Here is a 17816-nt window from a genome sequence, read left to right on the forward strand (position 1 = left end):
ATAGATAGATAGATAGATAGATAGATAGATAGATAGATAGATAGATAATAGACTGATGATAGAATAAACATATGTCAAAATATTAGCAATAATTTTAATTAAGTGAAGGTTATATAAGAGTTTATTATTGGGGCGCCTGGGTGAGTCAGTCAGTTAAGTGTCTGACTCTTGATTTCGGATCAGGTCATGATCTCAGGGTTGTGGGATTGAGCCCAGCTTGGGGCTCAGCTCGAAGTCTGCTTATCCCTCTCCCTCCCCTCGCTCTCTCTCTCTAAAAATGAATAAATAATTTTTTTAAAAAAAGAGTTTATTATCCTATCCTTATAACATTTCTATATTTTTATTTCTCAATATTTTGTTTCTCAGTATTTTTTTCAAAATGTGAAGTATAATTTAAAATTTTTTCTGAGAAATAAATTGTAATGAGTAATAAAACAAAAAGAGGGAAGACATAATAAAAGAGACTGAGAAGCATATCAGATCATGGGAATGTATGAGCCTTATTTGAAATCTGTTTTTTTAATGAAAGAAAAAATGCCTTAGAATTTTAAAAGAAAATAAATCTGTTTTGAATAAACTAGTTTAAACTATTAGATGATTGTAGTTATTTGAACACACTGGATATTTGATGATAGTAAGGAATGATTTTGGTTTCTTCATTGTTGTATGTTTAGGTCTGATACTGGTTATGTGATGATACTTGTAAAAAGTCGTATTTTAGATACATTCTGAAAGATTTACAGGTAACATTACACGAACTTGGGAATTTCCTTAAAAATTATCTGAAGTAGAGGAAAGGGTATGAGATAGGATAGGTAAGTTGAAATAAGTTGACCCTGAGTTGATAAATTAATGAATCCAGTTGTTGGTTATGTGCGGGTTATTATACTATTTCTACTTTTTTTATGTGCTTAAAAGTGTGAACATAGCGGGCGCCTTGGTGGCTCAGTTGGTTAAGCGACTGCCTTCGGCTCGGGTCATGATCCTGGAGTCCCTGGATCGAGTCCCACATCGGGCTCCCTGCTCGGCAGGGAGTCTGCTTCTCCCTCTGACCCTCCCCCCCTCATGTGCTCTCTCTCATTCTCTCTCTCTCAAATAAATAAATAAAATCTTTTAAAAAAAAAGGTGTGAACATAGCAAAATGCTGTGAGCCAGATTATTTTGGTTCAAATATGGGCTGCACATTTATTCATTATACATCCTTGAGCTAATTATTTAACTTTCTTTTACTTTGGTACCTTCACCTGTAAAATGAGAAAATGTTTAAACTACACATCTCTATAATTTTAATCAGGATTAAGTGAGTTAACACATGCACACTCTTAATCAGTGACTGATCCTAAACAAGCACCGAGTAAATGCTCGCTATTGTTTTTGATTTGTTTTTCTCTTCAAATCTAGACTCAGGCTAATATTTTGGAAGGATGCAATTTACCTACAAATTTCAGTTTGCTTTACTTAAAACTACTCCCATTTTTGTGGAAAGAATAAGTAAGAAACAATTTTTGCTTCTCTGAGGGAATATCAGTCTTGGGAAGAAAAAGTAAACCTATACAATAATTAGAAATAATGAAATACTTTGAGAGAGAAAGTAGCTTAACTGTAATTATAATTAATGAGGAGAATCAACTAGTTTGCAAAGAAACTGCTGTTCAAGAATATTATTTTGAGAGCTAACTCAGCTTTGAGCCAAAAACTATTGCCATTATAATATAACTCATATTGATTGGAATTTTATCTCTGCTTCACACACTTTAGCTATGAAATCATAGTACTTAATTTTTGTTTCATTTAAATTGGCTAATCCACAAAGTATTATTTTAAAGATTTTGTAAGAATTCAGTAATGAGTCCAGTTATATATGACTCATTTTCATCTTTTTAAACAAGCGTTTTTTAAACAACATATTGGAAGGAATCAAAAATAATAATAGGAAGTATTTCACAAATCTGCTGAGAAATGGCAAATTAAATACTGAATTGATAAATCATATATAAATGATCTGAATGATTTTGTAGCTTACCACCTCTGTGCAGTTGATAAAACTAATAGAAAAATGGATCATTGTCTTTACAGTGAGAAACTACGTTATGTATTTTTAGATTATGGCAAGTATATTTATCAGTTACCATAATGTATATTATAAGTTATATATACAAATATGACAAATTTTATGATATGTGTTATGTGCATAAATATATAGTACAATAAAGTAAGGAAAGTCTTATTCATTAAATTACAATTAGTGAACCATGTTTACATTTTGTAGAAGCAATTTAAACATTCAAACTCTGAGTCCTTTTTAGCTTGTGTATTTAGAGAGAGGAGAGTTGCCACTGACATAGAGAGGACTGTGTCATCTCATCTCCATATCCCAGTGCCTGAGAGAATTAGTTTCTTAGAGTAGCACATAAGAGGCCTGAATATGTAGTTAATTTGAATTTTAAAGGAATTGAGTATGAGAGAATCTGTAAGTTAGAAACATAATATATTCTGTGGTAGCAACTGAAATTTAGTCTTCATATCAGCACTTCAGCAAAAGACCTGAACAATGTTTCAATATGTAGAATTTATTTACGTCTAACAACGTTAACATTTAAGGAACCATGAAACAGCAAGCAAATTTAGATTTAAGAAAACCTAAAAGCCACAAACATTTTGCTATTTTGTGTTTCGTAAATGAAAGCTAATGATAACTGACTACGTTTTTCATTTTTTTCAGGGGTTTGATTATATAGCCATCTTTATTTACTGTGAGCATGATGAAAGCAATCTGCTTGTATACAGTTTAATCCTTTTCAGTTTAGGTAAATAACTTGCAGAAAAGAATCTCATTTTCTAAAGATGTAGAGAATTTTTAAAAATTCAACTTAAAATGATATGGGTCACTATGAAAACATTAGTCAAATGAAATCTAGTTGGGATGAATAAGTTACTCTCTAGATATTTAAAGAAACAAGCAAACAAAAATACCAAACTTGAATATTTGTGCACCAATATGGGCTTCCTCATGCAGGACACATTTTGGATGTTGTTCAGAATTTACAAGTTTTATGTTAACTAAGCCATTGCCAGAAATCAGCAGTTGAATCAACATAACTATATGATTTTTGTTTTTTTTCTTTGCCAACAAGACACAGGAACTTGTTCAAACAAGGGCTTCTATTTCCTTGTTTGGTTTGCTTCTCCATGTTTTTGCTGTTCTTCCCACCATTTATCTTGGCTTCTTCAGTTAACCTTTTATTCTCTTCAGCTCATAATTTCTTCTGATTTAGCTTTCTGGAATTTGCTTTATTTTTCTTTGTTATATTCTGTTTCTAACTCTAATTATTATGCTAAAGTTGACAACTGTCAGAACAAAGTCAACTCAGGGAAGAACTAATTGCTGCCTTCCTTGAATTTTTATTTTTTAGGATTATGCTGAGAAGGAGAACACCATAGCAAAAGCTCTGGAAGATCTGAAGGCCAATTTTTACTGTGAACTCTGTGACAAGCAGTACCATAAGCATCAAGAGTTTGACAATCACATTAATTCATATGACCACGCTCACAAGCAGGTAGGAAAGAGGTGTCCAAAAAACCCTGATATTTTTAAACTTCTGTACTAAAGTTGTATAAACGATATAAATACAATATTTTTATGTTTTTGTTATGCAATTTTTACAGATGCCATTCTGGGATGATAATTTATGACTTATAGCAAAAGACAGTTTTGTTTTTTTTTTTAAAGCCCTAAAAGTAAAGTCTGAAATAAATAACGCAAAGAAATACCCATCAGTTGCCTTTTAGTGGTTGGCGGTAATTTAAAAATTATATTCTAGGGTGCCTGGGTGGCTCAGTCATTAAGCGTCTGCCTTCAGCTCAGGTCATGGTCCCGGGGTCCTGGGATCGAATCCCACATCGGGCTCCCAGCTCAGCGGGAAGCCTGCTTCTCCTTCTCCCACTCCCCCTGCTTGTGTCCCCTCTCTCGCTGTGTCTCTCTCTGTCGAATAAATGAATAAAATCTTTAAAAAAAAAATTATATTCTACAGGTGGTGATCCTCTAAATGTCTTCCAATTTATTAATTTTTAAATGTTTTAGGCAACTAATGATATTTATCAAATGTAAATGAACTTATAATTCTTTACAGAAACCATTTCCCATTTAAACCCCATAAAAATAGGAAGAAAAGCTAATTTAATATGGTAAAAATAATCCATAGTTATTGGTTAAATACTTAATATGTGTATGATATAGTCTATTTTAATATTATTTTCGTTTTGCTATCAATTGTAAATCCAAGATTGATTTTCAACACTCTGTGTAAAGATGAGTTTAAAGCAGTCATGTCAGAAGTGAAGTTAATAATACAGATTCCATTTTCTCATATGCTTTACATTTATCAGAGCAACTTCTTATATTGTTTAGCTAGCTTGATATGATACAGCAATTTTAGTTATCACTAATTTATATTTTCTTTTCTTAGCCATCACTTACAAATATCATCTACATAGCATTTTGGTATTAATAAAAGGTACATTTTTAACCCATGAATTTGCCCTAACTTTCCATTAACATTAGAGTTATTTAGCATAAGAAAGAATAGGGGAAAATGATTATGTTGAGTGCTTATGAATCAATTGTATGTATTTTCTTTTGCTGTCAATCCTTCCATTCTTTCACACCAAAAAAACTATGCTTGAGGAGGCTGTTGTACAGAGAACATGAACCTTCATTTATATACATCACTAATGAATGCATACTGGTCTTGATGATCTGCCCTTGCCTTTCCTTTTCCAGGTCTACTTGCATACTAGGTAAGGGAAAATTTTTGATGGAAATATTGTTCCTTTTCTTACATGAAAATGCATAATGTAAATATAGATATATACACACATTCATATATCAATGCTTGATTTGAATATTAAAATCCATCAGACAATAGTATTGATTTAATTTTGCAGTTAGTGACATATACTCTATAAAAGGATTCTGGAATGCTTCTCCTGATGTGGTAAATCTGAGAAAGGTGTTCCTCTGATTTTTCCGAAGTACCTAAAGGCACAAGATATGTTATAACATATATGTTTCATTGTGTAAACTAGGTATTTGGAAATATGTGTATGTGTGTTTTAAGACTATCTTACCAGCTATTACTATCATTTGCCAAAGAATGTTTTATTCAACCATAGATTGTCTGGAAGATCAGACGCACATAAATTATTATGAGCACCTTTCCAGTTCCATATTCTTAGTAGAGTTAGGATACTATATACTGTACACAGATGGGCCAAGGAAATTCAGTCTGGGTCTGGGCTGTTATTTTGAAAGTCCAGAGGGTCACTTTTGATAATGCTCAGGGGTATCAGGTCCTAGAGATGGGTACGTTATCTGAATGGCCATGGAGTCTGATAGATAGCAGTCTTAGTTGATTAATTTAGTCTGAGTCAATGTTACAGTAACTGAAAATATCTAAAATCTATATCCCCTCCATAGGATAGTGACAAATCTTTTAGTGTGTCTTCCAAGAATATACTCTCCCTTTTACGAGCAATAGCCTCACCCCTGTGACTGTTACCGGTGTTCTTACCACATGATGCCATAGATTGGCATCATGAAATAGAGAGGGATGAAATTTGGAGGTGGATAATTCAGATTTTTTTTTCCTCCTGAGAACTTATAGTTGAGATACAGAAAAAAAGAAAAAAAAAATCTGTCTTTAGTCTGACTGTGGTTGGACCAAACACTTGAAAATATAATCCTGAGTTGTGGCTAAGTACATCGAAAAGTTGAGAAAGCTGGTTTGCAAAAAGAAAGAACAAAACAACGCACAAAGAATGAGATGCAAGTGGCCATGTGATAAGTGAAGGAAAATGAGCATGGACATAGCAATTCTGATTTTGAATGGCTTTCAGATAAAAGGAGTCCTTCCAACAGCTTATCTGTAGATTCTGAAAGATATTTCAGATCCTTAGATTCTGAAAGCTATTTCTATTTCACCTTGCTACTATTAAATGAACTCAAAGGCAAAACAAAACAAAACCCTAGTTTAATACTTATTACTTGCAACTAAACCAAACCAAACCAAGCAAAACCCCTCTTCCTAAAGTATTAACTTACCTGCAGAGAATCATTTTGGTTTCCAGTAGAAAAAAATCCACAAGAAACAGGTATACTCAATGTCCATATGACCAGCACTTAACTTTCAGGCAGAAAACCCACATGTGATTTGGATACTTCTTGAATTGAATTAGAAAAAGGCAAAGAGGCCACACATCTGATGTGTTCATTCATTCACTACACGTATACACGTATATCCAAGGCCACCATGTTCAGGGAGAAGGGGAGAAGGAGTTATTGGTGGAATGAGTCCTAATCCTGCTACCTACCTGACTTGGGTAAAATACACAAGGCTCAATTAACTCAAATTTTCATTGTTAGGGAGAATAAATGAGAGAATGCACATGACCACACTTTGCAGAGTACTTGAAAAATAGTAAAAGCTCAATATTTAACTAGTTTTATTATTACTACTTACTAAAATTTCTTTTCTCCTAGAATGTTTGGGATCCTGACAGTTTGCCTTTGAGACTGCCTTTATTTAGGCTTCCAATAAGGATCTATTTTTGCTTCAAAAAGGCTAATAAAGTCTAAAACATATCCAGGTAATCGTGACCTAAGAGCAGTGTGCCTGCCTCATGTATCTTTGCAAATCTGTTATGACAGACTCTGTGTTGCATTTGAACTCTAAGCTTCAAAGAAAAATCTGTTTCTCTCATCCACATGTTCTTTGGATAACTTCAAAATCTCTCTCAAGCTCTCATTGCTAAGACTTGCTAACAGAGAATTAAAAAGAGGAAGGCACAGGTGTACAGAGGTGATCACAATAGTTCACAATTCAGGGTTCATTTTTAGAATATTTTCTCTTTAACTTTGAAACTTGAAAGCCGTTGGATTGTGACCCTTTAATAGCAAGGACCATTTCCTCTTTGTCTTCATTCCTCACAGCATCTAGTGCAGCATCTTGCACAGGGTAGACACCCAATCAGGGCTGCCCATGTGAATATAAAAGGGCAAGAGTCAAAATTGCATTTAAGATCTCGCAATAAGCTGTAGTTTCGAGATAGATAAAGCACTGAGTAGTATATAGAATTGTTGAAACTTTATACTGTACATCTGAAACAAATGTAGAGAAAGACCCTGGATAATCATACTGTTTAAAAAATTATGATCTCAGAGCCCTGGGATCGAGCCCTGCATCAGGCTCTGTGCTTAGTGGGGAGTCTGATTGAGATTCCCTCTCTCCCTCTCCCTCTGCCCCCATGCCCACCCTGCTCTCTCACGCGTGCTCTCTCTCTCTCCCTTTCACACTCTCTCGTTTTTTCTAAAATAAATAAATCTTAAATAAAAAGATGATTAGAATAGTTTCCAATGAAGTTATATCATTCTGAATTCTAGCCATTGAGATTTTTTTAAAAAAAAATTGTTTTAAGTGAGAAATTTAGCATCTGGTAAAAAGAAAAGGCTTTCCTCTAAACCCTTTGACCTACTTATCTGCCCTTAAACTAAAGTCGCACTGTGTCTTGTCTTCTCACCTGGCAGCCTATTGGCAATTCAGAGTTATTTTCACTGTAAGAGATTTGTCACACTGATGTTATGAAGAGATAGAAAAGGGAATGATTGCCTTATTGCTGCTGCCCCTCAAACATTTTGATTTTTACTTTCGCAGCTTCTGTATGGCTGAAGTATCTCCCAAAGGCACTGAAGTGACCTTCCCCAGCAAGTTAAGATTCAGTGCTTTACGGCGTGCTGTTTTTTTTTTTTTTTTTTTTTTCCCTGCTCCAGAGGAAGTCACAGTCAGGCCAGGTTGTTGGAATTTGCTGGTCCTGCAGGGACTTGTATGGTTATAAAAATGGAGCAGACTTATTCTCAAATTTGAACATTTCCTAACAATTTAAACTTCTGTTCACTGACCTGATACTTAAGAAAAGAATCACTTCTTGATATTTGGTTCTAAATTTTCATCTGCAAAGTAATATTTAAAGGTTAATAGGAAAACATGGGGTACGGGTAAAGCAATGCATGATTCAATCCATTTTGAACACCTTCCCTGGGATTTTTCTTCTGGTGTGTGCTTCAATCTCATCATACTGTTATTATTTTGTTTAGCCACTTTGAGGATGAGAAGAATGCAAGAACATACAATTTCCTCCTATAGAACCTCCCCACTGCCCAAAAGTACCTGACCCTGGAGAAGTACACGTATATGTCTAGCTAATCATGGAAATGTATTGTTTTGACATTTCATATTCAAAACCATAATTTGAATAGAATTAAACTGAAGTTTTTGTCCATTATTGAGTTTGAGGCAGATTCTGGATAAAATCATCATTTCTAGTGTCTCAGCCAATGCCATTTTCATAAACCTTGCCCAGTGAAGTTCAAATCTTTCCTTTCCTTTCCATCTTCCGCCATCTGTAAGGTTGATGGCTGTCTATTGAGCCAGTCGATCTTGAGGGTGTGTGAAAAATACTACAACTTTAATGTTTCTGCTCTATGTCAATATAATTGTCATCTCAATATAATTATGAGAAAAAAAGAGTTAAAAAACTAGATTACAGTAGAGAAATGCATCTAATATCAGAGATTTCATTTTATAATTGTCAATTATGCTTTGTAAATCAATAAAAAGAATGTTCCTTTACCGCCCTGTGTTTGTAACCGCTAAAAATTCCATTTTGTAAAACAACAACAATAACTCTAAGGCAACCATTTTAAGCCAAGGTGGTGTATCTTTATTTACATGTTTGTTTGTTTCATTTTTAATTGAAGTATAGTTGACATACAATATTATGTTAGTTTCATGTCTATAATATAGTGACTCAACAATTATAGATATAGTACAAAATGCTCACTACAGTAAGTATAGTTACCATCTGTCACCATACAAAGTGATTACAGTATTACCGACTATATTCCCTGTGCTGTACTTATCCCCTGTGGCCTATTTATTTTATCACTGGAAGTCTGTACTCTTAATTCCCTTCACCTTTTTCTCCTATCCTCCTACCCACCTCCCCTCTGGCAACCACCGGTTTGTTCTCTGCATTTATGAATCTGTTTCTGTTTTGTTTGTTTTCTTTCTAGATTCCACACATAAGTGAAATCATAGGGCATTTGTCTGTCTATGTCTGACTTATTTCACTTAGCATAATACCCTGTATGTCCATCCACATTGTCACGAATGGCAAGATTTCATTCTTTTTTATGCCTGAGTGTTACTCCAATGTGTATTTATACACCAGATCTTCTTTATCCATTCATCCATCAGTGGACACTTAGGTTGCTTTCATATCTTGGCTGTTGTAAATAATGCTGCAATAAACATAGGGGTGCATGTGGTTTTTCAAGTTAGTGTTTTCTTTTTCTTCGGGTAAATACATAGAAGTGGGATTACTGAACCATGTGTTATTTCTATTTTTAATTTTTTGAGGAAACTTCATACTGTTTTCCATAGTGGCTGCTCCAATTTACATTCTTTCCATATATCTGTTGAACATCTCCTGTTTCATGTAGTTCCATTTGTTTGCTTTTGCTTTCATTTCCCTTGCCTGAAGAAACAGAACCAGAAAAATATTTCTAAGGCCAACGTTCAAGAGTTTGCTGCCTATGTTTTCTTTTAGGAATTTTATGGTTTCAGGTCTTACATTTAAGTCTTTAATACATTTTGAATTTATTTTTCAAGTGGTCCGGTTTCATTCTTTTGCACATAGCTGTTCAGTTTTCCTAATACCATATATAGAAGAGACTGCCCTTTCTCCATTATATATTCTTGCCCCCTTTGCCATAGATTAATTGACCATATAAATGTGGGTTTATTTCTGGGGTCTCTAACCTGGTTTATTGAGTTATATGTTTATTTTTGTGACAGTACCATGCTGTTTTGATTACAATAGCTGTGTAGCATAGTTTGAAATCTGGGATCATGATACCTCCAGCTTTCTCAAGATTGCTTTGGCTATTTGGGGTCTTTTGTGGTTCCATAGAAATTTTAGGATTTTTTGTTCTAGTTCTGTGAAAAATACTATTGGTATTTTTTTAGGGATTGCATTGAATCTGAAGATTGCTTTGAGTGGCATGTACATTTTAACAATATTAATTCTTCCAGTTCTTGAGCATGGTATATCTTTCCTTTTATTGTGTATCTTTATTTTTATTGTGATGATCTTTTATTAATGCTTGGAAGTATATTTTTCTTGTAGGATACATAATGACTTGGTGGGTGGAATCAATTAAATTCTCTCCCTTTATTGTCCTATTTTATTTTCTTGTACTATGTTGACAGTGATACTTTAATAAATATATTTTATGAGACTGTATCTGTTTTTACAAATAACTTACTTACAGATTTATTATATATTTTACATTATATAGATTGATTTATACTTTTTAAAAAAGATTTTATTTATTCACCAGAGAGAGAGAGAGAGCACAAGCAGGGGGAGCGGCAGGCAGAGGGAGAAGCAGGCTCCATGCTGAGCAAGAAGCCTGATGCGGGACTCGATCCCAGGACCCTGGGATCATGACCTGAGCCAAAGGCAGATGCTTAACTGACTAAGCCACCCAGGCATCCCAATTTATGCTTTTTTAAAACACCTCCTTGTTCTGTGCTACATGTGTCACCATGGCTTTGCCCCATCTTCCTGGGGGTGTAATCAGTGGTATTCAAAATCTGTTTCCTAGTGGGTTAAAAAAATGTCTAAGGACAATTTAAAAATAGCTGATGCTATGTAAAGATAATTCTGCATAGAATGTACCATGGGATATATGCAGAGACCATATTTAACATTATATTACGATAGGTAATATATTAAATTAATGATGAAATTGCCCTGAGAAGTAAAGCAGAATTTCGAACAAAACTACCTATGAATTCTCTCCAACCTCCACCCTTCTTCCTACCTTTCATCTCTGTCTTCTGCCCAGTTGTTGAAAATCAGACACATAAGAAATGTACCATATATGCATCCCTTGGAGAGCCCGTGCACAACCCATTTTCAGGATGCGGTCTGCTGTGCCCCTTCCTTCACTAAAGCAACTTGCCCTTTCATATCCTTTGCTCAGGCGATTCTCTGTTTCTTCTGTTCGTTGCGTGTGTATTCTGAGAATAAGCACCTAATTCCGAAGTGCGGTATACAAACTTCCAAGAACTTAACCTGAACCCGTACTGCGTTACGTTTGAACTGCACTGTGTTAGAATCATGGAGTCCAGAGCTTCTGGCAAGTACTAATAGCTGCCTATGAAAAGAGACCACTGGGGCGCCTGGGTGGCTCAGTTGGTTAAGCCACTGCCTTCGGCTTGGGTCATGATCATCGAGTCCCGCATCGGGCTCCCTGCTCGGCAGGGAGTCTGCTTCTCCCTCTGACCCTCCCCCCTCTCATGTGCTCTCTCTCAAATAAATAAATAAAATCTTAAAAAAAAAAAAAAAAGAGACCACTGTTTCAGGCATTGGGAACTCAGGGATTTTTGTGATTGTTATTTGTTTTTATCTGAGGATTATGGCAAGAAGGAAAAAGTGGCAGAAAAGATAGAATATAAGGAGAAAATAGAGTACCTACCCTCAGTTCCTCCTTGTAAATCCAATTACTTGTATAGAATTCTTTTTGTTCAAAGACTAAATGTTAAAGCTATTTACATTTGCATGACTTGTTATATCTTTTCACTTTTACTTCATTAAAAAGGCATATAAAAATTATATATACATATATATAAAAAACCATTTTGAAATCTGAAAAAGAAATCCCACCTAATAACAAATTGATTTTTTTCCCTAATTTTCTTCACATGCATGTATATTTTTAGATAGGTACCATTTTGTATTCTATAGCATTCAGTTTAATATTGTCAATAGTATTATTCCATTTATACAAAATTTTCATAATAATTGTTTTAATGGATTCATAATATCTCATCAAATATTTGTTTTTAACTTAACCATTCCCTATTGTTGGATTTGGATTCCTTTGATATTATAAATTCTGATAATTTAATCACTCCTGTATTTGCTTCAGGTCCTTAATTTTCAATCTTGCAAAATCTAGAAAATGAGTGTGAAATATAGATAAGATGTCAACATTTTTTGGTTTATAAAGTATCTAGAAATAGATACTGACATATTAATTTCATAGAAATAATTTTCAAAATGGTCACACATGTCAAAATTTCCTTAATTTAACAATTTTATTTTTATCACAGTAAAAAAAAAAATCTTTTTTTCAATATGGCCTGACTCATTTGATAGAAGATTTAATTACTAAAATAGAAGTAACATTTGATATAAATTTAATTTTATATGTTTGTATTTCTAGGTATTGTGTATTAAAGATATGTGTTAACATGCATGTATATTTTTACATTTAAATATAGACAAAGATATGTATCAATATATACTAAAGGTGCACATGTCTGTGTCTATGTTTTTGTTTTTGTGGAAAAACCATGGTCACTGTTATTTAATGTTACTTCTTACTCAGTTACTTGCTTACCTAAATACATTGGACCCAATAGGCACTATAATACATATAAAATACATTCAATTGAAAAATCTGTCAAAATAAATATATTAACCCTGAAATTATTTTCTTCACACAGGTTTTACTCTTTAGGGAATTCTGATATGATATAGTACACTCCCACATCCTTACTCCTGCTCAGATTTGACCTCAGTGTATTTGTAGTAATTTGAAAAATGCTGCCTGTGTACTCAGTTGGGGGCAACTATTTTTATTTGTAGGATAAACAGGGATATTAATGGGGAAACAGTTGACACCTCTTTATTGATATTCCTCAATACAATCAAAGGTAAAGTTCAAATCATCAGCATGATGTTTCCAACCGAGGAAGCATGATTCATGTCACAAAATCTGCTGACAAAATCCTCTCCACAATACTAACAACTGCTTTTCTCAGCAGATCAGTGGATTTTTTTAATGTAAAAATATGTCACTGTGTTGTCTTTATCAACAAAGATGTGTGCTAAAAGCTTAAGTGACATGTTCGATAAAAAGAAGATGTGCTAGATGTTAACCCCAGTTGCATTTTCACCCCAATTATTGCTGTGGGCTACAACCCTGAGTCCATAAGAAATGTTCTTATCAATGTTACAATCCAAATGGACTCACATAAGGGGAAAAATAAAGAAAAAAATATGGCATTGTGTTAAAAAGTTTCAGGACAAACTATTTCAAAGAAAATACCACACAGTGTTTATTTAGCTTATCTTTGGCCACGATGTTTTTATAGAGAAAAACAAAGGAATTTAGCAAACAAAATTACAGAAGTTTTGTTTTGGAAGTGTTGCACATAAATTAACACATGTGCATATATGTGTATATATGTATGGTATATATTATCTTTTTCCTCTCAAAAGGTAAAATCATGTCCTTCATAAAATATAAAATGACATGTTCAAACATTTTATTCAGCTCTTTAACTAGGAAAGCAGTAAGACCCTGAGGCTTGTTAAAAGGATCATTTAAAGAACAACTATATAGTTTTCATACATATCTATATCTATATATGCCTGCTATATCTATAGATATCTATAGATACAGACATAGATATGTGCTATATCGTCAGTCAGGAATGCTGAGAATATTTTAATACATCAAAATTGGTTTATACCTTATAGGACAATAAAATGTAATATTTAGGGTCATCTTTTGTAAAGCACAAAATCAATCATATCTCTATTGGGCAAAATATATTTGCATTGCAATGAACAATAATGATTTGCATTACTCTCCATTTTCTACAACTTAATTTGCTAAATTCTAAAATTACCTAGTCAATAGAAACACAAAGATGACCAGCCTTGTAGTTTCAGATTATCCCTGGAGGGTTTCTTATACAAAGACTGCTACTTCACTGAAAATACCCCCTTTTGACTATTTCCAAGTCCTAGAAATTCCTTATTATAACTTCAAATGCAAGAATGACTGACATTAACATCTGCATTATAGGCTTTTCGAGTACCTGAAGAAAAAATTCACTGTGAGTTCATGCAATGTTCTTTCCTCGGTATGTCCAATGTCTGTCAGATCAGTAGCGTATTATATCACAAGAGCACCAGTGTAGGGAAAACTGTGCTACATAATTCAGGAAACTTCATCTTGAAGCTGAGCTTTTATAATTTTATGCTGTGACAAACATTAAGGGAATTGTCTCTTTCATGTAAAAATAATAATAGTAAGACTGTCATTGGGGACTAAGAAAGGAAAAGATACTTTATATCTTTATAAAAGATGTTATTTTATTGTAAACACAATTGCATATGTAATACATTTATTGTTAACTCTATGCATTTCCTGAAATTATAAAGAGAACTAGCAGGAGAAAAAGGAACTATGCAATGATTTCATCAAAAATGGTTCATATTATGAACGTATTCAAGAAAGATGGACATGAGCAGTGTATTTAATATGTTCTTTCTTTTTTAAAGTGTACAACATAATTAACGTGTAAATTATGAAATGATTCCACAATAAGTTTAGTTAACATCTATCACCTCATGTAGTTACCATTTTTTTTTCTTCTGATGAAAACTTTTAAGATCCACTCTCTTAACAACTTTCAAATATACGATACAGTATTGTTAATAACAGTTACCGTGCTGCACATTACCCAAAGCTTATTTATAACTGGAAATTTGTACCTTTGATCACTTTCTTTTCTTTTTTTTTTTTAATTTTTTTTAAGATTTTATTTATTTATTTGACAGAGAGAGAATGAGAGAGCACATGAAAGGGGGGAGGGTCAGAGGGAGAAGCAAACTCCCTGCCGAGCAGCGAGCCCGAGGCGGGACTCGATCCAGGGACTCCAGGATCATGACCTGAGCCTAAGGCAGTCGCTTAACCAACTGAGCCACCCAGGTGCCCCAAAATTTAGTTAGTTTTTTTTTTTTAATTTTATTTATTTGAGAGAGAGCATGAGCTTGGTAAAGGGGCAGAGGGAGAGGAAGGAGCAGGCTGTCCGCTGAGCAGGGAGCCCGATGTGGGGCTCGATCCCAGGACTCTGGGATCAGGACCTGAGCTTGAAGGCAGATGCTTAACGACTGAGCCACCCAGGCGCCCCTTCTTTTGATCACTTTCAACAATTTTCTCCACCCATACCCCCTGCCTATAGCAACCACCAACATGTTCTCTGTTTCTAGGAGTTCGTTTTTTTAAGATCCCATATATAAGTGCAACCGTACAGTATTTGTCTTTCTGTGTCTAACCTAATTCACTTAGCATAATGCCCTGAAGGTCCATCCATGTTGTTGCAAATGCCAGAATTTCTTTCATTTTTATGATTAAATAATTTTCCATTATATATACCACATTTTCTTTACCCATTCATCTATCCATAGACACTTATGTTGTTTCCATGTCTTAGGTATTGTAAATAGTATATACTTTTTAATACATGGTTCTAAGACAAGAAATATATTTACTGAAATGACTAAATTTTATTACAATGAAGGAAATAGGAAATATGACTTTCCATTTAAGTATTGTCATCTTCTGACTCATTTAATTGCTCCGAAAGCCCATTGAGCAAACTAGAAAAGAAATATACACACACACACAATGAAGAAAAAGAGAAAGAAGCCAGGCAGAATTCTCTCTCTCTCTCTCTCTCTATATGTGTGTGTGTGTGTGTGTGCACTTGCACACCTGCATATAGAGGTACACAGACACGTACCACACACACATTTAGTCAACAAATGTGTATATATACAAATATACACCCACATATACACATAAAGAACTAACCTAGGTGAATAATAGTGAAAAAGAAAGATTTTGTTTTTATATAACTTAATTTTGGTGAGTCAAGAAGCTAACAACTCAATATTTAAATTTAGATATTTACAACTTGGAGGAAAAATAAAAAGATAGTAGCCAAATTATGGATAACTGTTATTTTAGATAAGGAAATGAGTGAAGACCTCTCTGATGAGGTGGCGGTTAAACAAGAATTTAAAGTGAGCAAACAAGTGATAAAGATATCTGCAGGAATACTTTCTAAAATACACAAGGGCAGATTCCTTCAAGAACAAAAGGAAGCCAATGAGGCTAGCAAAAAGCACAGGCTAGGGAAATCTATAGGAGATGAATTAGGAAAAGAAATTTGGGGTCAAATTAAGTAGATTTTTGTAGGGCATAATAAACACTATAAGATCTATTTTAAAGGCTGTAGGATAATTTAAAAATTTCCACCTGGAAAGTAAGATCATGTGATTTGCTGTTTTGAAAAAAAATCACTGGTTGTTATGTGGAGAATAGATTGGGAGGGAGGAAGTAAAAATGGCAGAAAGGAGACCAGTGGGAGGTTAATGCTACATTCAGGGTACAGATGACATTTGCTTGAGTTAGGGAATAATGGTACCCACAGTGAAGAGTGGTGAGAATCTGAATATTTGAATGGCATGGAAATGTCAACAGATATTTTGACGAATCAGATTTTGGATGCTGAAGAAAACTGAAAAAAACAAATGTCTGTGGGGTGAAAATGAGGCATTTTTTTGTGGCCATGTCAGGTTTGAGATGCCTACAAAGCATCTAAATGGAAATGGTGATTACAGCTAGATACAGCTTCACCATGGAGTTAACCATGAAGCTGATGGTCATCTAGGGAGTAAGTAGAAATAGAGAAGAGGTGTGATAAAAGAAATGAACCATTAGTATACATTTAGAAGTTGGGAAAATGTAAAGGCTCTGGCTATGGGGCTTGAACAAGTGTGGCCGGGAGGATAAAGGAAAACAAGATAGTCAAGGAGTAGGGGTGAACAACTGAGTCACAAAGAGAGGAATACTTAATTCTGAATTTGGAAATGTGGACAACTTGACAAGAGAGGTTTTGCAGAGTGGTTGGAGACAAATGCCTGACAATAGTAGGTTTAAGTAGGAATGTACAAAGGAAAGTGAGTTCAATTTCTGCTACTTAGAAGCAAATGCTTCTTAAAACTAAATGGTGCTAGAAAATATATTAGCAGTAAGAGAGAATAAAAGCACAGAGATTTTAGAAGTTTTAGTGCAGTTTTAGATTTTTTTAGACTAGCCTTGGATAGAGTGAAAGAAGCCATTTTTGTTCAACTATAAATATTCTAAATATTTATTTTTCAATTTATATTTGCAGTTTTAACTCTCAAAGATACCTCACTCTGGCTTAGTTAAAGCCCAATTTAAATATCTCCACCTTTTTCTTCTGAAGTTTCAAGGAAAAGCTATTATTCCAAACCATGTCAGGTTAGTTCATAAACTGAAACAAAAATTAATGTAAAGATACCCAGCAATTGAGTAAGTTCTCTTATGCCTATTTAACATATTATTCCTGATGTCTATAAGTCATTGTCCCTCTGTAGGGAACCTCCAGTTGTTATTCTTTTCGGGGGTTTATTTTATTTTCAGGAAAAGGGTTCACTTTCTTTCTCTGGTTTCAAAGGCATTTTCCTATGTTCTTTTTTCCCCCTTTTTGTCTCCCCCCCACCATGTTCTTTTAACCAGAATCTAGGTACTGAAACTAAATGTATGGGAAAATTTTTTTTTCTTATTTATTAGTTCTGTCTAGATTCTACATATACCTAATAATCTGCAAAGATGTAACTCTACCCAGGATTAACAATATGCCTTGTTATGCAGAGTAGCATCCTTTTTGGTTATTTAGAAGCTCACTAACTCAAAATTACAAATTGGTATGACCTTGACAAGATCTTAGTCACATTGCAGTGTCTTTTTCTAAAATAAAAAATGATTTGAAATCAACACTTCTAGGATAACCCAAACTGCTAAC

The 17816-nt window shown here is 34.1% G+C and overlaps 1 protein-coding gene across 1 annotated transcript in view; it reads left to right on the forward strand.

Moving 5' to 3' along the window:
- Positions 1-17816, forward strand: part of ZNF804A (zinc finger protein 804A) — a 275098-nt gene that overhangs the window by 217092 nt on the left and 40190 nt on the right. The window contains 1 exon segment of the mRNA XM_021703228.1: positions 3414-3557. Within this exon segment, the coding sequence (XP_021558903.1) occupies positions 3414-3557 (144 nt within the window).

The sequence above is a fragment of the Neomonachus schauinslandi genome, chromosome 3 (genome assembly GCF_002201575.2).
Source record: "Neomonachus schauinslandi chromosome 3, ASM220157v2, whole genome shotgun sequence".
Taxonomy (NCBI): domain Eukaryota; kingdom Metazoa; phylum Chordata; class Mammalia; order Carnivora; family Phocidae; genus Neomonachus; species Neomonachus schauinslandi.